This window comes from Mycotypha africana (genome assembly GCF_025528875.1).
Source record: "Mycotypha africana strain NRRL 2978 chromosome Unknown BDF20scaffold_10, whole genome shotgun sequence".
Classification (NCBI taxonomy): domain Eukaryota; kingdom Fungi; phylum Mucoromycota; class Mucoromycetes; order Mucorales; family Mycotyphaceae; genus Mycotypha; species Mycotypha africana.
In genome coordinates, this window is record NW_026515734.1 from 986,341 (window position 1) to 1,013,492 (window position 27,152).

The following is a 27,152-nucleotide window of genomic DNA, read 5'->3' on the forward strand; positions in this document are numbered from 1 at the left end:
ATATTCGCACTCTAAAAGAGGATGCATTGTTGAATGTAACAGCAAGCAAATTAAAAGCATGTGTGTTTGATACAAACCTAAAAGTAGATTGCTGGCATCTGTAGTCAAGTCGATGACTATGAACGGTCGTGTCTTTATTATTCTTCGAAGAATTAGAGATTATTTACTATGCAAGCTCTGATGGGAATTATATTATTGTGGGAATACGTATGCTAGTCATTAATTTTAGGCTCAGATGCTTCATTGTGTAATTGTTTATATTTCAGGCCTCTATCTTGTTACATACTTTTACAACCTGTATTATAGATTGTGGTAGAATTTATTCCCTACCTCGTTGTACGTATTTGATTGTAACTGTTAACTCGTCAAATACGTTAGACGAAAGCCAAAAAGTGGATGGTATAAATGAAATTCATGGTTATATTCGGATCAGGTTCTTAATAATTACCCCTGTTCTATAAAGATTCACACTAATTATTTAGCAAACTATGCTCGTTTCTGAAATTTTTGTATTGGAATTAATTCCATCAAACTTGGCCAACTCAAGTATTTGTCACAAATCATATAAAGCATATAATAATCGATCTAAATTAAGTGTAAAGGTTTCGTTTCAAAGTTTACCTTTATAATATCAAGAAGTTCATTGGATTGTTCGTTCAAATGAACAGAAGTTCAATGTGATCTATAATTATGATGCGGTGAGCTTCTGGATCCTTCACACAGTAAGTGGTTCACGGGTGTCTTATAAATTCTGTTTACTATTGTATATAGTTTTTCATCGGAAATTGAAGGAGTTAGCTCAACAATTATATGTATTTGGTTGCTTGATTGATTCCATTCTTCATTTTCGCACAAAAAAGCAAGTTTTATTGCGTTTCCTATGAAACTGGAACGTCTACGTATATCTGTAGCATGGATGTATATCACTTTATTAAGGCACAATTTGGCATAGAAACAAAATTATTAAATCTTTATTGAGGATTGATATTCGCAAAATATATTAGATGGAAACGCGTTAGTTCACCAAACGTTCTCCATCAGCCTTCTCAACGCTTAAACTGGTTCTCTAGCCCTTATATTGTAGTATGCACACTCAGGATTTGTACATAACATAACGTTTATTTTACTTATTTTAGGAAATAGTTTCCACGATCGACGTCCAGCCTTGCCTTTTAAAATTCTTTTTTGCCCATCTGTGCGATAGAAATAATTAATATCCATTCAGCTAATGAGCTATTTCGACTATATTTTATCACTTACAACTCTAGTAGTTTATCTCCGTTCGGATTGGTTTCTGCATTGTAAATAGCTGTTGGAAGTAAAGTTTCGATTACTTTATACATAAAAGGTGGCTTTTTCTCAGTTATTTCATCTAAACGACAAACGAATGTAAGTGTTACTTTCTGTATGGGCATCTGAGCATCATATTATTTACCTGGTAGTTTGGGTCTGATGAAATCAAATATACAATCTGGATTACGTTGATGACGCAGTTCTATTTCACCTTCCTTCCTAAAGATAAGAAGGGTTAATTTGCTCTTGTTGAAATAAGTATATGGGCTTTTGCTGATTTGATTATTGATATTCTTCTTGATCCAGCAGAAATTCTCAACGTATTTGAATCCCCACTTTGCTGTTATGCTAACGACTTTCTGAATCCATTCTTTCTCCAACCAGATAAACAGAAAGCCTGTTTGAACAATATCCTGAACATTCAATTTAGCCTATAGAATAAGGAAAGATTAAGAAAGTATTCTTCCCAACAGTATGATGAAAGGGCAACCAAATCGAAAAAAAAGAAGAGAAAAAAATAACTTACAAAATCTTCAATACTAATTTTCCCTGGCGATGGAGCTTCTCCTGGAAGTAATAATGGCGGGTCCATGTACACAGCATTGAAGTTTGTACCGTACTGTGTTAAATCTACCGATATTAAGTTATTGACTTCATAATAGTTTGATGCTGGTATATCTTTAACTGGTGCTTTTAGTCGATGTATTGTATGTGCCCACGATAATGGGATTATCCTTGAGGGTATTTTTACATAGGTGGGTAAGGATGGATCCACATTACTAACTTTCTTTCTGATAGTAAAGTAATTGCCGTTTCTATCTTGTACTTGCACTTGCATAATTTTATATTTCGCAATGATGCTTTCTCTGTCTACACCACCACGTCTATTTGTTGGTTGTTTCGGCTCTCTTGGAGCTCGCATATGCTGTCTACTTCTTTTACTTTTTCCGCCAAATTCTTCATCCCAAAAATCTTCATCGACATAATGATATTCGTCTTCTTCATATATTTCATTCGTACTGCTGTCTTTATACTCAATTTGCCATAAATCTAGTGCATCCAGATCCTCAATTTGGTCAGTATCTATTGTTGCACTCCTGACTGTAAATGCTGAGGTCCGTTTAAAGACCTCTTCTAACTGTTCCTGAGTTAATTGTGGTGCTATCTCGTCTGCTGGTTCCACCATGTGTTGATCAATATTTTCTTTATTATTGTCATCTGTTTTATTATTCATATTTAAAGAAGAGAACTCTTGCTGAATGCGTTCTAATTCTTCAAACTTTTTCATAATTGCTTCAACTGATTCTTCATCTTCCACATATCCAACATAGTGGGCATTACTGTCATAGAACGATTTGATTCATATGAGCAGATCGGCAGACTTAATCTTGGAGAATAACTTACCTCACTCTGGTTTTTGGCTTAGTTTGCCTTCTTTTTCTTTTGGGACGATCGCTCATTGCACCAGTTTTATACGGACTAAATGGAGAGTACAGGAAATGAAAACGCAACTAAATGCGCCGATAAAGGAACGCGGTTCAAAATGGAAAACACAAAATTTTGGTTCCAGAAAAAACGACACGTTAAAGACGCGTTTGCCAACTACCACAGCAGAAAATAAAATAAAATGGTAGCAGCACACTATTAGAGTCTGTTTGCTGATGAAAGTTCAATATATTTTAAAACCATTCAAACTACATATTTAGAAAACACTTTATAGTTCTGCTGCTGTCCCTAAGTCATATTCAGTTCGATGAAAATCCTGCCGTATTCATCTGAAAATCAATGAAGAATGCTAATAGAGAAAAGCTTTCATATAATAGAAAGTAAATTATCATTTCATCTTCATGTCGATAATCTTACTAAAAAGTAATCAAAGCATTTTATTGTCATTTATAAGCAACCATAAGAATCAACTTTTGATTATTTCAAGGATGTTCTCTTTCCTCGTTAGCTTCATGTTGAATAGCCAAGTTTTCCGGAGTATATTCTCTCACCATTCTTTCCCACTCAGCTCTTTCTTCATTGAGTAGAGCTAATCCTTCGTTATCTGTGTAGAACATAAAGTAAGCTGTGAATGGCTGATTTATCAACAGACCCTTTCGAACACATTCTTCAGGAGCGGGAACTGCCCCATTCATAGACCCAAGGCGAACGATATATTTGGCATGAGATAAGTAGCCATCTGTGGACGATTTGGACACGGGGACTACGTGATCATCCAAATGGACACCATCACCACGTTCAATTCTATCCTCTTCTTTGGTTGTCGTTGCGGTTGGTCTAGTTGTACCTGCCCATGATCCGTCAGTGTAGGCATAAATGACGGGAGTTGTATCAATTGGATTGGCCCTATTAACAAACAAACATGTAATATATGGTCAGCATCAATGCTAGAACCTTTTCGAAACTCTGTCAAAACTGCCTACATTTGTTGTTCTGGGTTCAAGGGAGCAGCAGCTATTTGACCGATTTCTCTGCCAGGCTTATCGAAAGGAGCTTCTTCGCCATTGGTAGCATATAAGAATGCATGTGTTTGCACATTATACCAATGTAGGAAACCTGTCAATTCAGGGTTACACTGATAGATGCGATTTCCTTTAGCGTACCATACGTCAAACAATGTAGCGTTAGCAGGAGGGGCTATACGTTCCTTAACATCTGCTTGAGTTGGTGCTCGATTGGCAAGTTGAGGTAAAAAATCGGCTAACACTGCACTGACAGAGAGGAGAACCGTTGTCGTTGCACTAAGAAATTTCATGTTGAAGTACAAAATGGAAAGTCAAAAAATGTAAAGAAAACCCAACAATATATGGGCAATTTTACATTTACATTTGCTTCAAATTGGACTAGTTGTTACCAGATTACATTGTTTGAAAATGTAAACATATTTCATACAACCCCTTATACTATCTTTGGATTCGATCGATATAATATGCTCAAACTGTCAAACAGCACCAAAGATCCTACTTCGCCAAAACTTTTCATCTTTTTTGAGCAAACAGCAGTGTCCATTGGAGATATTTGACATTTTGAAAATATATAAAGGAAAGACAACAAACTGTCAGTCGTACAAAACCTTTCAATCCTTTTCAATTACCAACTTTGACCCTGTTCATGTCTCTTTCCAAAATTTCAACTATATCTAAGAGTGACTGTAAAGAGTGAGTATAAGCTTCTCAATGCCTTAGTTGGAATTCTAATAACAATGACGAAATTATCTCAAATGAACGTTTGATACAAAAAACATTCAAATTATAACCATCCAGTTTTTCAGGAACCCAATCAAATATTAAGATTCTTATAACTCTTCATGTCTATGCAACAGCGGTAATTGCCTCCAACATTTCTTAAAAGACAGGCAAAATTCACATTGAGCGATATTGGTAGAAGTGCTATCAAATTGATATGCTTTCGTCTGTTGAAATGATTAGCAAGTAATGTCAGCTCTCAAACAATTTCCACAATACTCTCGTCCTGGATTGTCTAGTAAAAGAAAAACTGATACTCATAGTCTTCCTGAGAAGCTCATCATAGAGTACAGTTCACGAAAGCTACGATAGCTATTGTGGATAAATATAGTATACAAGGAGTAGATCTTCACTGTATATAATATGTATCCGTCTAATCGTTTGCAATTTCGCAAATGGCCTGATCATTCGCGCAAGACCTAGATTTTACGAGTATCTTTTTATGGGTTAAAGATGAACTATCTGCGTTAATCAAATATATTGTGGCCAAACCCGGCAAGGCGTTTGGATGCACTTAATATGTCATCGAAATTGTTAATAGAACCTTTTGTCATATGTAACAGGAGTTCTGCTCCTTAGACCTAGATGACGAATATAAAAGCTTTGAGGTTACTATAAACCGCTCTTTGAAACCTCGACCATTTTACCATTTAATCGAGCTGGAGTCGAGGACTAATCCGGCGCGAACATCAATGGTACTTACTCAGATCAATTGCTTAAGATCGCTGAAATAGGCTGGATCATTAAAACCGACTGAGGTATTATGCCAATTTTTATAGCGTTAAACCCAATACTGATGAGTACTATTAATATCTGCTGACATACAGAGCTAGCTTGTAATTCATGTGTAATGACTGAAGACGCGTAAACTTGAATTGTGGTTAACGCTTCGACGTTTGACTAAACGCCTGAAACACTATATCGCCATGTCTGGTACATTATTACTGATTTCATAAGCAGAATCATATACTTGCTTATTATTAACTTACCCGTTACAGTCACTGCCTGATATAACTAAAATCTTAGGTATGGCTTAAACATTCTGATTTAAGAAAGGAGAAAACTGAAGAATAAGACGCGGTAAAGACGCATAGCAATGAATTATGTTTCCTTTTCTTCCATATTTAGGTTAAGCATGTAGCTAACAAGCAAATCGGAAAAGTTCTCAAAAATTTGATTTTAATGGAAACGATGCCTAATATAATCTTGTTTTTATATTTCCTCATAATGCTGTTTTCGGATCATTCTCGTCAATTGATTTGCTTCATGTTTAATGAATCGATCAGCTATAAATTACTTGTTTTCTGTATTGTTTTGCTTTTTCGTGGGGGCGGGGCGAATAATCTCCTCATTTCACCGAATGACGAAATCCAAATAAAATGAAAGCGAAATATAAGTCATTAAAAAAGATGTATTTAGTTGTTGAATACAAGTAGTTCGTTGTCGAGCTCGCTACGATTGTCATATTGTTCCCAAAACATAATTTCAAAACGAGTAGATTGCTCAAAAGTCTTGCATACGTCCTTGAAGCGCTCCTCCGAACCAACATAGTGTTCAGCCAATTCTTCGAGTTCAGCTTTTGTGAAAAAATTCCACAGTTAGAAGTATATACATCTTTGTTAAACCTTATAGAAGAGAAAGCAACAAATTACTTACCAATGCCTTTAGACAACATGACTTGACTTCTACCAGAAGAGTATTGACAGATCCAATCCCAGTAAGGATTGCCCTCTAAAATCGATTATTTAGAGTTAGCAAAACGTTTAAAAATAGATACGTTTAAATTTCTGTACATTCGTTCTCTTGCACGCTTTATCTACCTCTTTTTGTCTTCGGATCATGGTATATTCTAGGTCCCAATTCGCAGTAGCCAATCATACAAGGTGCGAGAGCCATCTTGGCATCCAGAAGATCGCCAGAAGCTGCCTTATCCATCATGAAACGAGTATAAGCGACGCAGTAAACACTTTCACGAGCCTTTAGAACTTCTTCTTCGGAAACGTCCCATTTAGCACAATACTTCAAATGAAGATATTGAACTTCGTCAACAATATCCTTGATAGTCTGTGTGTTACGTTCAAGAGTCGCCATAGTATTGGCTTTTTGATGAAAGTAACCGATTATTTATTAGCTTCAAGATAAGATTAAAATAGTTGCAGACAATTCAATTTTGACAGGACTTACATTTGCTACAAGCAAGAGCAGCAGCACGTGCATAATGCTTCAAGTAATGATAATCTTGCGTAAGGTAATAGGTAAATTTCTTTGGAGGCAGGGTACCATCCGCAATACCGCGTACGAAGGGATGATCAATATATCTTTCCCAGAGGCCTTGGGGAAGGGAGGCCTTGACTGCCTTAAGAAAGGGTTTACTGTTTAAAGAAAAAATAAGTTAAAGACATTACAATGTATTCCAATAACCTAAGCACATTCAATGATATAAAATCAACTAACGTAAAAGGAGCCTTCAAGGTATGCATAAGATTCATAGGAGCAGCATTTTTGCGAATCGAACTAAGGGACTGACCAGCAGCCTTGGTGACAAAGTAAACGGCATTTTCACAAGCTTCCTCGACTATAAAAAAAGGTGATGCTTAGTTTCCAATGTACTCATGGAGTGAAGTGTCCTGATATAATTGAGTTTACGAGAATATGATCTGGCGAGGAAAGCCGATAAAGCAGTTGTGATAGCACCATCAACACCATAGACACTTTTGATATCAATGTATTCGCTGATAAACTCAGTGAGTTCTCCAGTAATAGCGTTATACAAAACGTTTATAACCTTATTTTTATCGTCCGTCTTGATGGGTAAATCATTTCCTTTAATAAAAACAGCCTTTGCACCATATTCAGCAAGTTTTTTAGCAGCTTCACGCATATTCTTCACATCCTTAATAGTACCAACAGACATATTCAGCAAGGATTCAGTTTCACGAACAGAGGGAGCAAAGACATCAGTCATAGGAAGCAATACATTTTTGATAACATCAATAACTTCATTTTCAACGCCTTTGAGCGAAACGGTACTGGGATTGAGGACAATTTTGCTATTCAAGCCAGAGTACTTTTTCATAATGGCAGCAACTTCTTTAGCAGACACTGCAGTAGGTATTACACCAACTTTGATCACATCAGCTCCAGTATCGTTCAAAATGGTATCAATTTGCTGAACAACGACTTTGGCTGGCAAAGCGTAATCGATACTTTCCGTAGTGTGATTCACAATAGCGGTAATAACCGATGTGGCATAAACTCGGAGAGCTGAAAGCGCCTTGACAGAGGCCTGAACGCCAGCACCTCTAATGTTTGATAAGCATCAATAACGAATGCAGGTCGATTGAGAAAATCTTGAAAGGGCATATCATAACTTAAATATACCTACCCAGAGCTATCACTCCCTCCAATTGTTAAAACTTTAGGAAGAGTTGTGTAGGACATAATATTCATAAAGAAAGAGTTGTTCATCCCCCTCCCCCAAAAAAGAAATAGTATGTCCCTATTTATACTCCATATTATTGAGGATGTTTCTTCTATCTTTACTTAATACCTGTATTCGGAAACCACGATGTAAAAGTTTTTCCTATTGCATTTCAAATGCAGAAGTCGCGCTCGAATCCCATATTGTGTGCCTTATTTTGCTTTCAATAAATATGTTTATTGCTTCTAACACAATTTTGGGGAAATGGCAATATAGATGAACGATTATGATGGTCAGCCGGGTATCAGCATCAAGTTTGAAAAAAGATCTATTACGAGACTTTTTTCTTTCAGTAAAAGCAGCTACGTTTGGTCTTTCTGTTTTACCGTTCTTTCCCTTTACTAATAATAACCAGAACAAAAATTACAGACGCAGAAGATTGGTTTGAGTATAGACAATAACATTTCAATCCTTTACGGCAATAGCAACAGCAAGTACGCAATTCTGAGGTTAGACTAAAGGATGGGTTTGAATTTGACATTAATCCAACAGCACGTGCGCATCATTTGAGCTGTAGAGAACAGAATCTCGTTCAACGCTATATTTTCGGAACAGCTAATTATGCATACAGTTTGATGATCCACTAGAAGTTGAGAACGTTGAGTTTCATTATTGGGAACAGAAGTACAAGAAAGTAGCTACCGGGATGCAACTTGTGGCTTTACGGGAGTGAAAGATAGCAGACTCAATCACACATCACGTACATTCACAAAGGAGGGCTTTACTTCTATGTTTTATTGTTGACATAAAGCAGAGATTGCAACTTAATGAGCTCTTAAAGACTGACAATCGTTTAAAACTGTGCTTTCAATGCAGACATTCTTTTTTAACTTTCAGAATAGAGTGTTCAATACAGTTAGAGAAAGGCAGGTGCATTTACAATCGAATCACAAATATATTGGCAACAAAAAATTAAAAGTACACTTAATTTTTTCCCAAAAAGAAATCAACTTATATTCAGTCAATAGAAAGCGCTTCTCATATCTAAATACTCGAGTTGTTTCAACACTATATAATATCTTATTTACGTTAGAGGCAATAGTAGCGAATCTAAAATACCTAAAGGATATAGCTGAGGGATCACCCTCTAATTCAAATGTATTCTTTTGTAGGCTTCGTCAACGACTTTCTTCATCTTCTTGATTACTCGATGGTGCCGATGTTGTTAAACTGTGCTCATCTTCCTCTTCTACGTCAGATCCATTATTCTTCTTGTTTAAACGATGATTCAGTAATGTCGCTGTCGTAAAACTATTTCTGCTACTGTAACCTTTACGGACTGTGGGCGCCAGGTTGGTACTGGTACGCGGCCCATTTTCGTCTTTATTCGAATTTGTAATCCATGGATGCTGCAGAGCTTCCTCGGCTGTGATACGCTTGTCAGGATCGAGCGTAAGCAAGCGATCGATTAGATTTTTGGCTACATTTATTTGTCGGGTGAGCAGAAAAACTCAAATAGATTCGGTGATTGTACTCATTGAGCAGTAGACAGCATACCTGAATCAGAAATATCATGCCAGTATTCTTCATCATATTGATATTTGCCTGACATGATAGACTCAAATAAACTTGCTTGATCTAAAGAAAACACCTTCAATATGCGGAGTGATTCAATTTTAAGCGTAATTTTACGTTACCTTCTCCCCAAAACGGTGTATAGCCACTCAATAGCGTATACTATATATTCATAAGAATCATCCACAATAAGTCACTATTCCACTATGGTATCGTACCAATTGTTATTGTATATATGTACCAGAATTACTCCCACACTCCATAGATCTACCGGTTTATTATGACCTGTTTGTCTCAAAACTTCCGGTGCAACATATCCTGGTGTTCCACATGCTGTTGTTAATATATCATCGCGCCCTTTCAAAATTTTTGATAAGCCGAAATCCGTAATCATTAAATTCGCATTCTCTGCGGGTGTTTGGAATAGCAGCTATCAAGTTGACGTTAATTGAAAATTTGCTTCACTACAACTTCGCTGTCTAAGTTTATTATGCAAGATTTACATTTTCAGGCTTCATATCCCGATGAACAATCTGCAGAGGAAAAAGTTAGAGATATCATCCATAGCATTACTCTTGAGTTATGTTGTGGTAAATATTCTGCTTACATACATCTCTTGCATGTAAATACTGTAACCCTTCCAACATCTGTTTTGTCAAATTTGAAGCATCTTTTTCTGTATAGCTTCCTTTATTTAGCAGTTGTTGAAATAATTCTCCACCGCTGGCCAAATCCGTCACAATATAAACAGCATCTTTTGATTCATACAAATCATGCATTGAAACAATATGTGGATGCCTGACCTGTTTGAGAATATCTAATATTGAGATGAGAATGCGTCCAGAAGCAAGTACGTATAAAATTCTTGCAAGCGTTTTTACCTAACTCACTGCTTAGCATATGCTCTTTCCCTTTACGTTTGAACGTAAGGTCAGTAAACAATATACATCTAGTGATCCATACATCATAGGCATTTTTTTGGTATTTACCAGCAATAGCTTTTTTCAAAATAATTTTCAAGGCGAACGGTAATCCTGTTGATCGATGAACACATTCCTTGACTATTGCGAATGAGCCCACTCCCAGTGTCTTTTTTGTAACTTTGTAAGTGTTGGAGAGAGCAAGGGGATAAGCTGGTTCCTCCTTCTTCTCATGTGTCTTCTTAAATAAAGCGATAATACGCTTCATAATAGTTTTTCTTCGGCTTTTATGCACCATTAGTATTTGATAGGTCGAGCAGCCTTTAACGTAATGCCTCGCAAACGAAAGAGAAGTATTGTAGGAAAAAGGAGGAAGTGAGCTTTAATTTGAGTTCGCATTGCTTAAAGTTTAGAAATTCTGAGAGGCTGCAGCCAAATTTGATAGGAATACAATTATCCATCTTACTACAATAAAGTAAAAGATGCAATGCTTTAAGACTATACTAGGACTATATTTCTTATTCATTAATATAACTGTCATTGTTATCACCATTACTATTAGCATTTTGATCATTACTACTACTGCTATCGCTGAAATTCCGTCCTCGATGTCTGCCATCAAAGTTTAATGTATCTACCCTATTTGGGCTATCTTCTCCTTGCCGTGCATATCGCATATTATATCATCGTTAATGGTCTTGCTATCTATTTAGTTCCAGTTTTGATAGTTTACCGTAGTATGCAGATTTGAATATTCAACAACTCTTAAGAAAACTTGGTTAATGCTTTATATCATTAATTGTTTCAATGAGTTTTGCCGCCCTGACAGTAACTGTATTAAGCGCGGTTTAAATTAGTAGACAGTGTACAACGTTGGTACCTTTTTCAAAATCAAACCAACCTTGTGTTCCTGTCAAACCTTTTTTTTTTTTCAATTGTAAAAAGCGACATAATCGTATACATCTTTGATACTTTCTAGCGTCAGCTTAACGAGTTCTTCTCATTTTCAATAGAACGGTGGTCTCTTTTCATAGCCAGACGTACATCTTCAAGTGCAAATGAACTTGAAGCTGTTCCAACTGTTGTCTCAAAAGCTGTACTTGGCAATAGTATTGCTACTTTGAGGAGCACCGCTAAACGCGATAATGTTAGTTTACACTTATCGTAAACGCATATATATAATCAGTAATGTACTCAAAAAAATCAAAGCAACACAACACAAAGTAACGATATGAATATTGCTACGTTAATTGCTGATCAGCTTCACTTGTAAGACCCTCAATATCAAAGGTACCAATACCGCCCCTACGAGAGTTTTTATCCAATTTGTCTCGAATATTGAATCCACCATTCTATCATCGTTTAAATCGGTGTAACATTCTCGAGTGTTGAATTAGAGACTCAAACCTCTGTAATAGCCATATAACTGAACGGATAGAACAATTAAGAAGATAAGTGGCAAGTATAGAGCTGATTTATACAATTTGACACAAATCTTGCATTTTCGATACTTAAAATAGCTCATAGCATCGTACATTTGACATAAAACAGATATAGATAAAATAGACCACTAACTACCAGTGAAGATAAAATAACATTTCAATTTAATAATACTGTAGATAAAATGTATGGAGCAATGAGGAAGATAAAATTGAAAGAGATGAATTGGGGTTAAAGTTGTACTTTCTGTTTTACCTCTAAATATTTCAAACCTCTTTGAAAGAAGAAATTCGTGTTCAATACTGCTATGTATTTGAAAGAATAGGATCCCTTGCTTCTAAAAAATGCTTGAGAACGACTTGACCACTAAGTATAGTGGCCGAGATTTTAAATCCACAGCTTTAACGAACGAAAACAACAATCAACGCAATGCATGCTTTTATGAAAGGCATTTAACAACAAAAATAGCAAGTTTGTATTTACAATAAGTTAGTTAGCGTATAAGACGAAATTAATGGAGTCTTTTTACCTTTGAGGTTCTAAATTCATCGACATTTACCAGCAAAAGATCTTTGAGCTTCTTGACAAAAGTAACGCATCGGTTCTCCAGATATTTTCTGCTTCCATAATTTTATTCTAATGTCAGTCATTATCATAGGCTTAAGAGTTCCTGTACTTGATAAACAACTATCATTTCTAGAAACTGAAATACCGTTCATCTCTTGTTTACTTATTATCCATTACGGCAACAATTTTTCTATTTTGCCCTCATTTGTTGCTGAAAGGAAACCGTAGATTAATGACTGTCAGAATGCATTGGATGGCCATATGCATTAGGTTAGGTTATTGTTCTATCAATCATAAATGATTTTGTATCCAAATCATCTAGTTCAGTAATTATCATCACTTCTACTAACATTTGGAATTCGTTTGAACTAATTCTAATGAAATATATTGTATATTGAAAAAGTTCAGACTTTCTTCTTGATTATACTTCTTTGTAGAATTAAAGCGTTTTGGCATGTTGCTACTTTAAATTCTCAGCAACGTTGTATGACTTGGTTAGCAATTGTAACGGTTATTTGAAACTATACAGTTATTTCGATGATTGAAGGTTGCTGCGTACATTTGAATCAGTGAGTTGAGATAAAGCGTGTCTTTTTCAACATATTTTGTGTGGTTATGTTTGGTGAGATATTCAAGTAGAAAAGGTTGTTCGTGTTGAACAAAGCTGTAAACTTCTCAACCATTTTCATAACGATTGCTCCATAGAAAAATTTTAGCGCTGAGCAATGTCCCTTTTTACTAGTTCACCATCTTCTAAAGTACTTGCAGTCATCTTATATATATATGCTAATTGACTATGTAGGGAATGTGCAATGCATAAGCTCATTAACTATGCTTAAACCAAAAAGTACCGGTTAAAATATTCTAACTTTGGGGAGCACGGCTCAATATGAGCCAAATCTTTGTATCTACCGCAACAGTTAAGTTGAGCAATTCCCTTAAAGTGTGTATGTGGACGCAATTGAAACTAAGCCAATTGGGCTGGTACGTTCATGCGGAATATGGTTGCCTACAATGAGAAGAGCCTACAGTTCTTTTTCTCAAACTAATAAAGTCTGCTTATTGCTGTTCAAATAATTCACGAAAACCTAGATGAAATTGTGGCTCTTTTTTGGAAGACCGACAGGAAACAATGCAAGCAACTTAATTGAGTGAAGTTCGTTTGACAATAAAAGTCGTAGTAACCAAAAGAAAGAGCGGATTGGAAGTCAGCTGGAGTTTATTAAGGTATGACGAGCAATTCTAATATTGTGGCACTGGCCCGCCCCTGGTACAGTTCTTTTGTATAATTTCAAATTCAAGTCCCATATTTGGGATTTACATCAAAATCGACAATTTGCTTACAACACCCACATGGCTAGCTTGAGACAAACTATCAAGAAAGCGCGGCTGAAGAAGTATGCATCACATTTTCCGTCTTCGTTTCGACTAACACGATTATTAGCTTTATGCTAAATGCGCAAAAAGGATTTCAATTTGCGCAAATCGGTGCTGGAGATACTGTGAATCATTAGAAGCATTCAATTTAGATTTCCTAATTTCTAATTTCTTCAATATGATTTTTATAATCAAATTTCATATTAAGCGTAAATTGAGTTAAAAATAAAAAAAAAAAGCTTTGGCCTCCCTATTCTCCTTTGTTGTTCGTCTTTATTCTATCTTTATTTATTTATTGACTTTTTCCGTTTTGACTTTTCTCATTTTAATCCAGATAGTTCCACCAAATGGCTATCTTTTCAAAATTTTCTAAGCTTGGCAGTAACGATAAAGCAATATACCCTTGGTCACAGCGCAAAATAGGTGGCAGTCATAATGCCTTACCTCGATTCGGCCACAGTGCAGTCATGCTTGATAGCAGGTTTTTTGTAGTATATGGTGGCACGCATAAAGGACTCACCAAAAAGAATTTATTCTACATTGATACGAGTAAGAAAAACAAAGTTAATCAATGAGAAATAGCAGATATCTTGCCATTTTTTTTTAACAAAACAAAAAAGACAATATGTCGGCTAATTCAGTTACAACGGCAGGTGATTTACCATCACCTCGAAGTTTTGCATCTTTGATTATGATGGATACATTTTTAATACGTAAAAATCCTTTAGTAAATGAACTGAGACAATAACAATGAAGTGAAGGCATTGTAAGAGAGGTCTATACTTAAACGTTTTGTTAAAATTGTTATTAGTTTATGGCGGAGAACCTATCAATCCCAATGAAATTTGGGACCCACATTTCTACGTCCTTCAAATAAGTAAAGTGTCAGTTTTTCCCTCGCTCAAAGAACTGCTATATCTCATTAACACGGACGATGCCATATAATTAGATACCCGACAATGGTCAAGAGTGCGAACAAAAGGAAGATTACCCACAGAAAGAGCAGGCCATTCTGCTTGCATTTCAGAAGATGGCATCATGTACATTTGGGGAGGCCATTATCATAGAAAATACATGAATGACTTATGTGCATTTAACGTGAAAGACTGTAAGTATCGTACTATAAGCTTTACGAGCAAGAAAGAGTAGTGGTTAATGCGTCTATCGTTTGCTTCAAGACCCAGCAAAAGCGGAATGGAATTTTATAGAATATAAAAACTCGGGTCCAACACCTCGATCTGGACATATTTCGATCATTTACGAAGGAAAATTTTATGTGTAAGCTCCTTCTTCTTTTTTGAAGAAGATAGACCAAAAGGTGCTAAGTAATAAACATTTTGTTATAGCTTCGGTGGTATCAATTCCAGCCATTTATATAATGATATCTGGTCCTTCGACCTAACGATACACACTTGGGAGAAACTAACAGCGGTAGGCTATATACCCGCTCCTCGAGAAAGCTGCGCGGCTGCGTTAGTAGATGACACTATATATATTTTTGGCGGAAGAGGACTCAATGGTTGTATACTGGGCGATCTATGCGCATTCAAAATCAAGAGTAAGTTTTAGATAAATCTTAAAAGTTGGTGATGACAATAACCAAAATATATCACTCATGAAAGTTTTCAATAGGCAAAAGGTGGTACATGTTTCAAAGTATGGGTATACCTCCATCCCCCAGATATGGTCATACTTTGACTGTATTTAAGAATAAACTCTACGTGTTTGGAGGTGATACTGACAGTGAAAAAAATGAAGACAGTACACATGTGTTTACGTTGGACTGTGGTAACGTATACAAACCTTATCTAATGAACCACACACCCTTTGTGCAGCTATTGACACGATGACCCTCTCTTTTGTTGGGTAGCTAAAATAAGATACCCTCCTGAGCCAGCTGTTGCTAAAAATGATGATTCTATCGAAAGCAGCAACGGGGATGACCCGAATGTATTATCCGCTAAAATTGAAGTACAGCAGAAGATAGGATGTATGCATCACCAACAAAAAGATATAAGCCCACCCTTGGTAAGTAGCTTTATTCAAAAACAAATCGGGGGCCTTTATTTGGGTCGGACAACTGATGAGTCTCGATGCGTTTTCTAGTCGCCTATTCCTAATAGTACAAAGTATGCTTTGGAAAATGAATCGCATGAATTTGATGAAAAGGCACAGCAATTTGCCACACAGAAACAACAACCACTGAGGATTGATACCACAAGTGTAAAGCCGAATGTTAGAAAAATCCGACACACATTGACTAGCCCTCCAACGCCTCCGCGTCCTGCACGAGAAGGTGCCTTTTTGAAGGAGGAATTTCGTCAGCCTAAGAATGCTGTGCCAATGCTTGATGCAGAGATGAAACCAAAAAGACATTCCTCACTTCGCCACCATTACGCACGGCTCCGGACTAACAAATGCAACAATCCTCTTCCTCCAACCCCTCCGCCAGTATCTTCTGACTCTTTCATGGAACCTAACGAGAAGAACAATCTGATAAAGGAGATCATGACGCGTGATGCGATAATCACAGAAATGAAAAAGAAAGAACAATGGTGGCGAACGGAAGTGTCGATTGCACGACATTTAAGACGTTCACAAGGTGAGCAGTTCGAAGAAGATGAATTAAGTGAAATGCAGGCTGCCTTAATGAGGTTTAGTGATAGTGAGAGTGAGAACAACTCGACAACGGATAAAGATGGCAACAGTACAGATGAAGATACAGCTGCAACGATTAAAGAGAAATTGCTGCTATTCCAGTACTTGGTAGACGCCAAAGGCGAGATCCGAAAACTGAGGAATCATATGAATAAACAAAATCAACCGTTATTGAATAAATTGGAAGAAATCGAAGAAATAAAACAGGTTGCTGAAAAAGAAGCAGCCTATTATAAAGCAAAGTATATGGCTTTGAAAAGTTACGACGATGAAGCTTCAGAACAGTTAGAAGCAGAACGTACCAAGATTTTAGAGAAACGCTTAATGGAAGCATATGAAGAACAGAAAGCTATTTATCAGACTCTAAAACATGTTCAAGAACAATCAGAACAGGAGAAAGAAGCAAGACTGTTGGCTGAAGAGAAAACGAAGGAAGCACAAAAACAATCGGAAGAAGCGCAAACGATTCATCAACAATTAGTAAAACAGCTAGCTGAACTGTATGAGCAAACAGTGAACGCTGAGGCACAACTGAGAGATGATGCTGCTCAAATCGCTGAGCTATCCAAAAAGCTTGCTGAGCAAATTCACGAAAAAGAATCGATAAGTGAAGATCTATCGCGGGTTCATACCGAAATAGGGCGCTTGGAAGCAGCCAATCTTCAATTGGGTCAGGAGGCAGCTATCCTGATGAAAAAATTACAAGATAGCAGAGACGATGAGATTGAATTAAGAATTATGCTTAATGAAAAAGATGAAGCCTACACAAAGGCGGTACAACAACTTGAAGTGGCCCATATCGAACTTGAATTGTTAAAACATATGTCTGCAGATACCAGCCCGTCCACTTTACTAGATGAGGAGAAAGATGAGCAGCAGCAACAGCTCGATAGCAATCGTTCTGATAACGATACTTGGTCAACTTCATCATTGACTATGGATGCTGATAGCGATAAAATTTATACTACTCAACAGCTATTAGTAAATTCTATTCCCACATCTGTGTAAATAATTTATTTTTATTGTTTGATTTAACATGCAATCTTTCGGGCATTTTTATACAAAGCGCAAACAAGCGAGCAGTTAAAAGATTTATAATTGCCACCTTGTTGCGTAATGAATAACATCTGAACCCAGCTTATTTCACCCAGCTTATAGAATTATTTATAAAGTTGACTATATCCTTCTCCCTCTTCCATTGTCAAGACGAAACAACCAGTTTTACCCTCAAGTATCTTACATTCTCAGTTCATACATAAGCATTAATGGCTGGTAATTGCAATAAATTGTTCGCTAAAATCAACCCGTTCTAGCCTTCATATTAAACGGTGAGCAAGAATGTATGTAAATAGAACCATGAACAGCAACCCAAAAAGAATAATAAAATGAAGCTTCAGGATTTGAACTTTATGATATAGTCAATCAAAAAAAACAAAAAAACAAATAAGTAAATAAGTAGGTTACTACCCAAATGTTTGGCATCGCAATAAAGATATTAAGTTGATGAAATACACGGTATCAGTGGATAGATTATCACTAAAGAAGAGTCTAAGTCCTAAAATGATGGGTCGGACGAAGCCAACAGAAATATTAAAAAGCAAAAGAGAACAGCAAGCGTAATAAAACTGCTTATATTTCCACCATTCTAACAATTATAATCCAAATATCGTAATGATTACACGAGAAGTCTCGGTCAAGTGTACAAACAATAGTAGCTCAAATGCAGTCAAAGCGTTGATAATGCACATCAATTAAATAGTGAAAGTAAAATCTAGAAAACCTTTCATCGACTGTCGCATTACTACTGTGATTTTTTATCTTCCTGTGAGGTTTTAATTTCTTGTAGTCTCTCATCAAAGTTTCCTTGAGAGATAATGCGTAAAACAGTGATGGAAAAGTGGGGAAGAAATCTGAGTTTTGAGACACAGAGAATACAGTGACAGAACCGTTGCCACTACGTCATTTAGAAAAGCGCGTCGTTGTGCAGTAGCATGAAAAAAAAAAAGTCAATTTTTTTTTTTTTTTTTTCAATTTTTCCCGATTTCTTTCACTCTTCTTTTCTTCTTTTCTATCAGTAGTACAACAGCTTAATAACTCATCTTTTATCTTACTCGAAGCAAAGTCAAATACGAATGAGCGACAACAGTTCCGAGGTTCCTAAGGAACTTTATTATCTTGGTAAACGCATTTTCCGCAACAAATCTACACGTTTATGGTACAAAGTAGAATTGTTTTTTTTTAAAGAAATTTAACTTTCCATTGCTTTCCAAAAAAATTTCAATACAGAGGAAGGGTTTTCCTTGGGCTCTCTCAGAAAGTTTCAATTGAAGGAGATCCTAGCGACCCATAATATCCCAGTATTGGATAGCGCTGTTAGAAGCGAATTAGAAAGTATTTTCAAAGAGAACATCATCAATCGACGTGATGAGATTTTGGCACGATATCGAAATAAGGATGAAGCTCCTCTGAAACCCACAACAGAATATGGACGTGGTCATAGAGAAATACATAGACCTGACATGGGGAACTTTGTTGCTTTTCCCGTTCGTCGTCGTCGAACCAAAAAAGTAGAGAACAACACTGCTCAAAGTGGACCTAGAAAGGTATGTCCTGATAAAAGCCTGTTATCGTCTTTTGTCAGTAAGTGTCACTAAATTTACCTGACCTTCTGCTCATCAATGAATGCGAAAAGGATAAAGATGGCTTCGCTATCCCTGAGTTACCAGCAGAAAGACGTTCGCAAACACAATCAGCTCCAGCTTTTAATGCTGAGGATTCTTTTGAAGAGGACAATGTACATCAGCAACGTGCAATTCCCGTAACAGCCCGTAAAGTCCTTACGAAAACTCGAAAGACAAAGAAGCAATCGGCTACAGATCAGAACTTACCCTTCGTTCCTCAAACACCTCCATCATCGACTACAACTACTAGCCGACCAACTAGAACCACTGCATCTACGAAAAAATCAGCAGCAGCAAATAATAACGTGCCAGCATTCAACCCTGAAGATTCATTCGCTGAATCTGCGGATGAAGGCAATCAGCATGAAGAACTTAATGATAGTCACCATGATCGTTCCTTATCCCATTATACAACAGAAAGGGATGACAACGGAGAACAACCTGCAGCATCAAAGTCTCCCTCCCCAGAACAAGAAAGTACAGAAGAAGAAAATTCCGAAAAATCAGAAGATGATTTAGAAGAAGAGTCTGATGAAGATTATGTCGACCGCGGCGGTGAGGATGATGAAGATGAGGAGGATTTAGGAGACGTAGACAACGAAGAATTAGTGCAACTCTATAAGGAACAATATATTCCTGCAGAAAAATTGGCCGAGCCTTATATCAAAACACGAGCACAGAAGTTAGCAGCCGCAAAGCAAAAAGCCTTAGTATGGCGGAACAAACTAAAACGCTTTGGCTTGATTATCAGTTTGATATATTTGGTTGTGGGTGCTCTAGGACTTCTTATTACAGCATACGCACGTCATAAAAATGGATACTGTCCAAGTGTACCAACAGTTCCTACAAATACTACTGGTAAGTTACGCTTCAAAAACGCATTTTCAGATAAGAGTATCCGCTTATTTAGAATCGACGTTCGTCATTTTCCTTTTTCATCTATTCTCTTTAAAGGAACATCGCGTATATTCTCTATACTACCCACCCCATGCATTCCATGTCCAGACCATGGTCACTGTATCAATGGGGAATTGACGTGCGACTCAATGTACAAACGAAGAACACCCATTTACAATGTTGGAGGCAAACTCCCAATTGGTGACGATTGTATTCAAGACTCGAAACTTGGAAAATATGTCGCTAAAGTAGAACGAGAGATTAAAAGACAATTGGCTCTTAGACAAGGAGAAGCAGCTTGTGAATATTTAATGACACATCCTGATGCAGACGACGAATCTATTCCTACTGCTCGTATCCCAGTAAACGATATATTGTCAAAGTTGAGACATACTGTAGAGCCCTTTATACCTTTGACTCTTTTAGATGAGATTTTGCTGCTTGCACTGACCTCTGTGTTAGAGGATTCAAAGGTCTTCTACTGGGAATCGTAAGTATAACGAATTCTTCCTGCCTCTTTGGAATAGCACTAATTTACATTCGGTTATAGTGATAATGAAAGATACATAGGTACTAGTCGTGCAAAATTCCCAATGACTTGTCGGTTAAGACGCATGTATCTTAAAACCCCACAAGAAGTTAGGACTGCAATTATTGGTAAGTTAGAGCGATACAAAAGCTGATAATATGAACATCTACTGACTCTTAATCATTTACGCAAAATTTTACAGCCGTAGTTCTGGTTTTATCATCAGTTTATGGAGTTTCGAAAGAATACAGAAAGGCGAATGCTCATAAAGCGAAAATTAACAAGCTGGTGAAAGATTTAACAGAGCGTTTAAAGGAACAGGTAAAAACGGTTATTTCAGTGAAAGTGATCTTTTGTGGGACATGCCCAAACTAACAGACCAATTTTATAGTACGAAAATCATGTGAAGGATTCTCAAGCACATCCATCTCCAGCTCTCCCAGTCTCACAACTCCGGTCAACTGTTGTAGATGTTAACAATAGTAAAACATTGAATGATTGGCAACAGGTTGCTGAGCAAATGGAATCACATCCTCATATCAGAAAATCATTCCGTGAAGTGAGAGGTGATCCTGTTGAATTTTGGGAATTAACTGCTTAATTTGCCATTAAGTGGGCAATAGAACCCTAGCAATTTCAAAACTGTATGTATTAAACTGTCTTTCTCATTAATCTTGTATCATATGCTATCTCATACAACTTGGTATTGAATAAAAAAGGAAATAATAAAGTTCCTTTTTGCCTACCGATTACACCTTTTCCGGAAGTAGATGGACACATACAGAAAAGGATTGTACACTTGAAAGTTTTACTTGGCACAAGTACAATTTTGAGATGGCACATTTGCTAAATTTACTTGGCATGGTTTCTAAATAAAAAAATCTCAGTTTCGGACTCCAAAAAAAAAACTTGAATTTTTTATTTCGCGTCACCCGGTGTCGCCTGCATCAAATGTCTACCCCCCCTTTCACCGATTTTGAAGAATCCCTCTAAAAGCAACTATTTTCCGGCAAAGTGAAAGTCTCTTTATTTATTCAGGAAAGCGAAGCTATCACCACCAAAATGTCTTATGATATTCCAACGTTGAATGCTCTGGAATTGAGAAAGTTTTGGAAACATCTTTTAGACAAGTATCAGCAAAGCTTCATTTGTGGTTACAATCTTGTAGACTGGGAGCGACTTATGAAACTAATCAGGAGAGTAAGTACGATTTTTACAACCGATACCTTCTCAAGTTTAACACTTTTCTTTTTTGAATAGAATATGTTAAATAGCCAAGCAGAGGATGTTGTGGATAATTTATTGATCACAAAGCTTAATGAGAGATTGGCTCCTGTCGATGAGGTAAGTACTTTGAGTTATAATAAGCCAAGAATATTGTATTCATCCCGTGCTATAGGTTACCGTGTTTTTCAACACAGAGAATCTGGATATTCCTTTTGGCTGTGAGCCCATCAGCCTCCGCTACAATTTCAATGGAGAAAGAAAAAAGTTAAAGAAATGCTTTAACATTCGTAATCAAGATTATGTATATTACGGGATATTAGATTTTGTCAGTAAAATTGATGAGAACAAGACTAAGCTCTTACTTGGGGAAAGCTACCCAAAGTAAGCAGCACGTCTTGTCAAAAAAGCAACACAGTCCAGCAGCGATTTGACAGAGGAAGATGTTGCATGCAAGTTTTCTAAAGACGTCTTGTTTGGTACAAGTGGAACATTGTCAAAAGCAAACGAAAAGGAGGCCAAGAAGAACCTCAACAAAAAAGACGTCAATTATATGTTAAAGAAGAAATGTCTAGAACTCATTAAACTACAAAGACGCCGACTGAAGGATGATGATATTGCAGATGAAAACGAGTATACATTTCTCATCAAGTATTTCAGCAAAGTTTTAACCATTGCTCGTCACAGTAACAAAAGCGTCTGGAAAATTAAATGGGGAGAAACAAAGCTCGCGGCGTCGAAAGAAGAAGAAAATTTAGCGAAAAAGACGACGAGTACAGAGCCTCAGGTGCATCTATTGATGCTATCCTTGCTTCAAAAGAGTTTGAATTGGAGTTCCTCTTGCTCGAGGTATCTGGTCCTATGTTGAAAGAAGATTACGACCATTTCTTAAAAGATCGATTGAAAATAGCAAAAATCTAAAATACGTATTTAAAAGCATTTTGAGGCAGAAGCTTGTCGTTTCTGATGCCACCAAAATCAGATTGTATGGAGTTCAAGTGTACAGGAACACCGTGTATGTGTACATGTTGATGATGGCAATTGATGAATATCTTCTGTTTCGTAAAAGCTATGAGCTTCAAAATACCAGTCAGTCAAGCAACTTATGTCAAGGATACCCCTCGTTACATCAAAAATATTGATAAGATGGTTAGCATTATACACGACGGGTACCTCGGATTGAAAGACTACATAACTATGCACGATGAATACGGCTCAGACGAAAGTTAGTCCGATGAAGATGGCAATTTGTACACCATCTTATACCCCTCCTCAAAAAGTCTCATTAAGGAGAAAAGATGGCCCTTCCTCCTCAGAGCCCAGCGACAAGAAACAGAAAGGGTAAGTGTTGGATCGGTAAGATCAAAATATAGAATAAAAGTAGGAAATAAACAAGTGACAAGTCTGTGAAAACTCTGGAAGGTTCAAGTTTATTTCTTTCTTGAAATTTAGATGAAGATCGTTTAGATGAACAGAATCAACTGGTATTTATATCTTTTACGAAATGGGTATACAGGCCTATTCACCATGAACTATGTTAACTCAACTCGACCCTTACTGGTCGGACTTAGTAATATTCAGCAGTGATATCTTCATCGATACAACAGTAAGTCACGTCGTCAGATTTAGAGCTAGCAGGGAAAGCCTGCTATCAACATTAAACTCAGAGCCATTGTAATAACAATTTTCCCTTAGCCGTTGAATATAGCATCTGATGGACTTACACCGAAAAAAAGGATGTCAAAGTTCACTGTGTTGAGTAATTCGGTAATCGATAGCACCGGATAAATACAATCTTTTTGGCTATTATAGTTCCAAGTAGTCACCTCATCTACCGGAACCGATCTCTCACTCAGCTTTGTTATCAATACGTCGTCTTCAACATCCTCTGCTTGGCTATTTGATTTATTCTATTCTTGTATTGAATTTTCTGATCAGCTTTATGAGTCGCTCCCAGACTACACGACTGTAACCACAAATGAAGCTTTGCTGACACTTGTCTAAAAGATGTTTCCAAAACTTTCTCAATTCCAGAGCATTCAACGTTGGAATATCATAAGACATTTTGGTGGTGATAGCTTCGCTTTCCTGAATAAATAAAGAGATTTTCACTTTGCCGGAAACCGGTTGCTTTTCGAGGAATTCTTCAATAACGTCCATTAAAAATTTGTAACAATTAAGATGTTGCGGGAAAGGAAGAGGCACATATATAATGCACGCGTGAGCGGTGACAAATTTATAAGCTGTTCTTAGAATAACACTCAATTGTTTTGCTGCAGCTGCAGCAACAGAGTAATCTTGATCGTATACAAGCGCAAAATTATACTTTTTTCTCATTGGGCCTCGTATAATCTCTTGGGATTATTTCACTGCCTAGAACTGTCTCTAGTTTAACATCTTTGATCTTTACTACTTGTTTCGGTGGCTTAAAGTGCATAAGAATCATAGCTTGTATTGCTTTCAAGGGAAAAATTCACATCATCAACAACCATTCCAGCTGGTTAATGTTCATTTTCGGCAAACACATTTCCGACACCATTTTCCTGAAAGACTTGAAAGGTCATTTTCTAATGAGATAAAATGAATGAAAAAGGACGCTAATTTCAATGTTGAGCAGTTTTTTATTTGGAAAACGTGCCAAGTGATAGAATACTTTTGCCAAGTAAAAATTTCATGTGCAATCATTTTCTGGGTGTGTCACCCAGTGCCAACTACAGTTTTTTAGCTTTGGGTTTAGACTAAGCCGCAATATAACTAGACGAAAAAAGTAAATTTTTGAGATTATTGAGTTATATTTTCAAGATCGAACTACACAAAAATTGAGACACTTACCTGTAAAAATCAAACCAGCTTCGTGCTGGCGATTAGAGGATGGGGTTAAGTGGTTGATGCGGGCGACTTTGGTTTTCTAGAGAACTCCGCAGGTCTTCCTGTTGACTTCCAGATCGAATCGCTAATTGCCAACATGTTTTTAGCAGCGTATCTGGTACTTCCGGTCATATGATAATATTCCTTGGTAGAGCAGCTGGGTACTTGATGTTTGTTATGATCTAGTCCGATTGCCGCTGTGAAGACAGATCTTCGCCCTGGATCACGGAAGGACTCATCTTTGACTTTATTCTTATGGGCTTCTGTCACCGATTTGATTTTTTGCAAGGTTTTGGCTTTGTACATGGTGAGTAGTAGCTATCAGAATGAGGAAAGAAAGTATATAAGAAGAAGATGGAAGTCAAAGGAAAGGCATCTAAATGCTTCAAATTTGACAACATCTATTTTTTATTACGATTGACAACAACAACCGTTATCTACGTGGCGGAAGAACGTGTCTAAGATCAGTTTAACGCGCAGATCAATTCATATAATTCATAAATAAAGTCTCGTAAACCACAACCCTGTATCTATTGCTGATAAGCGTGTCACACTAAAATACTCAGTACGTCTCGTAGTACTTTAACGTAATGCCACTATCAATTGAAAAATGTCCACTGACCTTCAAAATAATGTCTCCAATTATTTTTTCAATAAATCGTCCAAGAATATTATACCATTTCATCCTAAAGTAATCTAAAATTATCTAAATTAATATTTATCTTGTCCAATAAAATTTGTATAAAGTGTAAAGTTGAAGCTAAAACACTGTATTTCCGAACAAGGTAATATAAACTCAGATTTAACCGAGTGATTAACAACACTTGGCTGAAATCAGGGCAGATGAATGACAATATGTATGTTGAAGTCTGCTTTATCTAATACTAAAAAGTAGTAGTAAGAGGAAAAAGAAGGGAATATACGTTATTTATACACGTTTAAATGACAAAAAAAGAAAGAAGTATGTTAGATGTGGGTTTGTAAATATAGATATAAATAAATAATAGCTGTGTTTGGAGATTTTGACTTTTAATTGTCTTTATACGCGGGTCCAACCGCCACGGGGAGGATAACGTTCTCTCCACACTCTGTAGGATGAGTGATCCCTTCTAAGCATGCACCATTGGATCAAACAGCCAAAGAGAGCTAGTGCCAAGCAGCCACCCAGCATGCCTCTTAGTGCACTTGTTGCTGTAACAACTGTATCCAAGTTTCTAGCATGCAAGAATTGATTCACAGCTTCCAAAAATCCGGTGTTTGCATAAACGTCTATACCACAGAAAATGGCAAATGAACCGATGAAAGCCGTGGCGATAACAAACATAGGCCGTTCCAAGAAGGCCATCAAAATGGCGCCCACCACGCAACAAACAACGATCAGAATAGCACGTCCCCAATTAGATTGGATAACACCATTGGTATTCCAAGACAAAAACCAAAGGGCAACCATGTAACCGAGTAAAGCACCGAGTAAATAGACGGCCAAGAAGAAGCAGCAGCATAGTAAACCACCTGTTAATAAACCGACCACAATACTCACGACGAGTAAAATGGTATCGGTGTTACTTCCGTAATCCGCCTTAGCATTAGTGAGAATAATATAAGCAATATTTGCTCCACAATAAAAGCCGACAATAAACATGGTAAAGTTTTGAAACACCCCTATATAATCGTTCGCATAGATAAATGGATGGTTGTCAGTCAGCGTACATTGAACCTATTGGAAACGGAAACACTTGTATCTTACCTCCAACAAAACAGAGATAGGCGCCAGTAACAAATAATACGACACTGAAAACAATACCATGAACAGTGACTGAATGTCCTGCGACTATGAACATATTTCTGTTTAATCTTTATTGTTATCGCATTATTACTGTTAAAATTGTTCTTGATAACCTACATGTTATTGTCGCAGAACTTCCATCTGCTGATATAGGAGCGGCTGTGACAAAGTCACCCAAAAATGCAGCCAAAAAGGCTAGAATGGTATATGAGAATAATAGAGAACTGCTTTTATTTAAAGCCATTAATGTTTCAAGGTAGCGTAGAAAGAAACTTTAAAGAAGAAAGGTTAAGGAAAAGCCGAAGTTTAAATCAGGTTTAAATATGACAGAAACTAAAAGGAAAAAAAAAAAAAAAATTAGGCTGGATAGTTTTATTTTTAAAATTCTTGGCGTAGCCAATCATGTCAGATGAATCCTCAGATCAGTACTGTTACACTGTACTTTTCGGTAAACTGTCAGCCACACTATCGTATATCTTCGGTAAAGCCTACTAATATGCTCAAGATTCATGATATGCAAACGTAGTATATTCCGTTCAGCTGTTTCGGATATGAAAAGATGATAGTAAAAGCAAAACAAAAGGTTATGAGGGAATGCGTTCAAAAATACGGAAGGGGAATAGGTTAACAATTAAATACAATACAGAAAGCATTGGAAATGCTAT

The 27,152-nt window shown here is 36.8% G+C and overlaps 11 protein-coding genes across 11 annotated transcripts; 5 read left to right on the forward strand and 6 right to left on the reverse strand.

Annotated features, from left to right (window-relative positions):
• Nucleotides 1-924: 924 nt before the first annotated feature.
• Nucleotides 925-2,815, reverse strand: BDF20DRAFT_890435 (uncharacterized protein). The gene is made up of 5 exons (XM_053082196.1): nt 2,698-2,815; nt 1,820-2,633; nt 1,436-1,724; nt 1,261-1,372; nt 925-1,193 (listed from the first exon to the last, which is right to left on the reverse strand). Exons 1-5 carry the CDS (start codon nt 2,751-2,753, stop codon nt 1,133-1,135), a joined length of 1,332 nt encoding a protein of 443 aa, XP_052932974.1. The 5' UTR covers nt 2,754-2,815; the 3' UTR covers nt 925-1,132.
• A 319-nt stretch (nt 2,816-3,134) lies between these two features.
• BDF20DRAFT_1003520 (uncharacterized protein) lies at nt 3,135-4,351 on the reverse strand. Its single transcript, XM_053074649.1, has 2 exons — nt 3,723-4,351; nt 3,135-3,645 (listed from the first exon to the last, which is right to left on the reverse strand). The coding sequence occupies exons 1-2, from the start codon at nt 4,052-4,054 to the stop codon at nt 3,222-3,224; spliced, it is 756 nt and encodes a 251-aa protein (XP_052932975.1). The 5' UTR covers nt 4,055-4,351; the 3' UTR covers nt 3,135-3,221.
• Nucleotides 4,352-5,703: 1,352 nt separating this feature from the next.
• BDF20DRAFT_890438 (uncharacterized protein) lies at nt 5,704-6,223 on the forward strand. Its single transcript, XM_053082197.1, has one exon. It carries the CDS (start codon nt 5,727-5,729, stop codon nt 5,925-5,927), a length of 201 nt encoding a protein of 66 aa, XP_052932977.1. The 5' UTR covers nt 5,704-5,726; the 3' UTR covers nt 5,928-6,223.
• BDF20DRAFT_890440 (uncharacterized protein) lies at nt 5,704-8,004 on the reverse strand. Its single transcript, XM_053082198.1, has 7 exons — nt 7,930-8,004; nt 7,191-7,846; nt 6,999-7,119; nt 6,729-6,916; nt 6,365-6,643; nt 6,201-6,275; nt 5,704-6,120 (listed from the first exon to the last, which is right to left on the reverse strand). Exons 1-7 carry the CDS (start codon nt 7,992-7,994, stop codon nt 5,960-5,962), a joined length of 1,545 nt encoding a protein of 514 aa, XP_052932976.1. The 5' UTR covers nt 7,995-8,004; the 3' UTR covers nt 5,704-5,959.
• Nucleotides 8,005-9,143: 1,139 nt separating this feature from the next.
• On the reverse strand, nt 9,144-10,758 carry BDF20DRAFT_825891 (kinase-like domain-containing protein; the record flags this gene model as incomplete). The annotated part of the gene is made up of 7 exons (XM_053078012.1): nt 9,144-9,475; nt 9,523-9,603; nt 9,663-9,702; nt 9,782-9,970; nt 10,044-10,073; nt 10,152-10,357; nt 10,530-10,758. The coding sequence occupies 7 exons, from the start codon at nt 10,756-10,758 to the stop codon at nt 9,144-9,146; spliced, it is 1,107 nt and encodes a 368-aa protein (XP_052932978.1).
• A 3,433-nt stretch (nt 10,759-14,191) lies between these two features.
• Nucleotides 14,192-17,510, forward strand: BDF20DRAFT_838671 (uncharacterized protein; the record flags this gene model as incomplete). The annotated part of the gene is made up of 9 exons (XM_053079191.1): nt 14,192-14,393; nt 14,465-14,557; nt 14,656-14,721; nt 14,794-14,952; nt 15,023-15,122; nt 15,191-15,402; nt 15,477-15,632; nt 15,715-15,872; nt 15,951-17,510. 9 exons carry the CDS (start codon nt 14,192-14,194, stop codon nt 17,508-17,510), a joined length of 2,706 nt encoding a protein of 901 aa, XP_052932979.1.
• Nucleotides 17,511-18,552: 1,042 nt separating this feature from the next.
• Nucleotides 18,553-21,506, forward strand: BDF20DRAFT_890469 (Man1-Src1p-C-terminal domain-containing protein). Its single transcript, XM_053082199.1, has 7 exons — nt 18,553-18,680; nt 18,789-19,105; nt 19,195-20,041; nt 20,138-20,570; nt 20,631-20,737; nt 20,812-20,930; nt 21,001-21,506. Exons 1-7 carry the CDS (start codon nt 18,635-18,637, stop codon nt 21,208-21,210), a joined length of 2,079 nt encoding a protein of 692 aa, XP_052932980.1. The 5' UTR covers nt 18,553-18,634; the 3' UTR covers nt 21,211-21,506.
• BDF20DRAFT_890474 (uncharacterized protein) lies at nt 21,507-22,379 on the forward strand. The gene is made up of 3 exons (XM_053082200.1): nt 21,507-21,809; nt 21,870-21,953; nt 22,009-22,379. Exons 1-3 carry the CDS (start codon nt 21,672-21,674, stop codon nt 22,219-22,221), a joined length of 435 nt encoding a protein of 144 aa, XP_052932981.1. The 5' UTR covers nt 21,507-21,671; the 3' UTR covers nt 22,222-22,379.
• Nucleotides 22,305-23,317, forward strand: BDF20DRAFT_117061 (uncharacterized protein). Its single transcript, XM_053074720.1, has 3 exons — nt 22,305-22,682; nt 22,744-23,189; nt 23,286-23,317. Exons 1-2 carry the CDS (start codon nt 22,387-22,389, stop codon nt 22,973-22,975), a joined length of 528 nt encoding a protein of 175 aa, XP_052932982.1. The 5' UTR covers nt 22,305-22,386; the 3' UTR covers nt 22,976-23,189; nt 23,286-23,317.
• An 83-nt stretch (nt 23,318-23,400) lies between these two features.
• Nucleotides 23,401-23,993, reverse strand: BDF20DRAFT_916126 (uncharacterized protein; the record flags this gene model as incomplete). The annotated part of the gene is made up of 3 exons (XM_053084409.1): nt 23,401-23,481; nt 23,558-23,743; nt 23,796-23,993. The coding sequence occupies 3 exons, from the start codon at nt 23,991-23,993 to the stop codon at nt 23,401-23,403; spliced, it is 465 nt and encodes a 154-aa protein (XP_052932983.1).
• A 1,509-nt stretch (nt 23,994-25,502) lies between these two features.
• BDF20DRAFT_117324 (uncharacterized protein) lies at nt 25,503-26,952 on the reverse strand. Its single transcript, XM_053074721.1, has 4 exons — nt 26,930-26,952; nt 26,605-26,820; nt 26,449-26,532; nt 25,503-26,363 (listed from the first exon to the last, which is right to left on the reverse strand). The coding sequence occupies exons 2-4, from the start codon at nt 26,729-26,731 to the stop codon at nt 25,741-25,743; spliced, it is 834 nt and encodes a 277-aa protein (XP_052932984.1). The 5' UTR covers nt 26,732-26,820; nt 26,930-26,952; the 3' UTR covers nt 25,503-25,740.
• Nucleotides 26,953-27,152: the final 200 nt, after the last annotated feature.

Coding starts and splice junctions, on each gene's coding strand:
- BDF20DRAFT_890469 (XM_053082199.1), top strand. CDS start 18,635: ATGAGCGACAACAGTTCCGAGGTTCCTAAGGAACTTTATTATCTTG. Junction 20,738..20,811: donor AGTTAGGACTGCAATTATTG/GTAAGTTAGAGC, acceptor AAAATTTTACAG/CCGTAGTTCTGGTTTTATCA. Junction 20,931..21,000: donor CAGAGCGTTTAAAGGAACAG/GTAAAAACGGTT, acceptor CCAATTTTATAG/TACGAAAATCATGTGAAGGA.
- BDF20DRAFT_117061 (XM_053074720.1), top strand. CDS start 22,387: ATGTTAAAGAAGAAATGTCTAGAACTCATTAAACTACAAAGACGCCGA. Junction 22,683..22,743: donor TGGAGTTCCTCTTGCTCGAG/GTATCTGGTCCT, acceptor GATTGAAAATAG/CAAAAATCTAAAATACGTAT.
- BDF20DRAFT_890435 (XM_053082196.1), bottom strand. CDS start 2,753: ATGAGCGATCGTCCCAAAAGAAAAAGAAGGCAAACTAAGCCAAAAACC. Junction 2,634..2,697: donor AAGCCAAAAACCAGAGTGAG/GTAAGTTATTCT, acceptor GTTCTATGACAG/TAATGCCCACTATGTTGGAT. Junction 1,194..1,260: donor GGAGATAAACTACTAGAGTT/GTAAGTGATAAA, acceptor TCTATCGCACAG/ATGGGCAAAAAAGAATTTTA.
- BDF20DRAFT_890438 (XM_053082197.1), top strand. CDS start 5,727: ATGGAAACGATGCCTAATATAATCTTGTTTTTATATTTCCTCATAATG.
- BDF20DRAFT_117324 (XM_053074721.1), bottom strand. CDS start 26,731: ATGGCTTTAAATAAAAGCAGTTCTCTATTATTCTCATATACCATTCTA. Junction 26,533..26,604: donor AAGTTCTGCGACAATAACAT/GTAGGTTATCAA, acceptor ATATGTTCATAG/TCGCAGGACATTCAGTCACT. Junction 26,364..26,448: donor CTATCTCTGTTTTGTTGGAG/GTAAGATACAAG, acceptor ACGATTATATAG/GGGTGTTTCAAAACTTTACC.
- BDF20DRAFT_890440 (XM_053082198.1), bottom strand. CDS start 7,994: ATGAATATTATGTCCTACACAACTCTTCCTAAAGTTTTAACAATTGGA. Junction 7,847..7,929: donor GGAGGGAGTGATAGCTCTGG/GTAGGTATATTT, acceptor ATCAAACATTAG/AGGTGCTGGCGTTCAGGCCT. Junction 6,276..6,364: donor TGATCCGAAGACAAAAAGAG/GTAGATAAAGCG, acceptor AATCGATTTTAG/AGGGCAATCCTTACTGGGAT.
- BDF20DRAFT_890474 (XM_053082200.1), top strand. CDS start 21,672: ATGTCTTATGATATTCCAACGTTGAATGCTCTGGAATTGAGAAAGTTT. Junction 21,810..21,869: donor TTATGAAACTAATCAGGAGA/GTAAGTACGATT, acceptor TTTTTTGAATAG/AATATGTTAAATAGCCAAGC. Junction 21,954..22,008: donor GATTGGCTCCTGTCGATGAG/GTAAGTACTTTG, acceptor CCCGTGCTATAG/GTTACCGTGTTTTTCAACAC.
- BDF20DRAFT_1003520 (XM_053074649.1), bottom strand. CDS start 4,054: ATGAAATTTCTTAGTGCAACGACAACGGTTCTCCTCTCTGTCAGTGCA. Junction 3,646..3,722: donor TTGAACCCAGAACAACAAAT/GTAGGCAGTTTT, acceptor GTTTGTTAATAG/GGCCAATCCAATTGATACAA.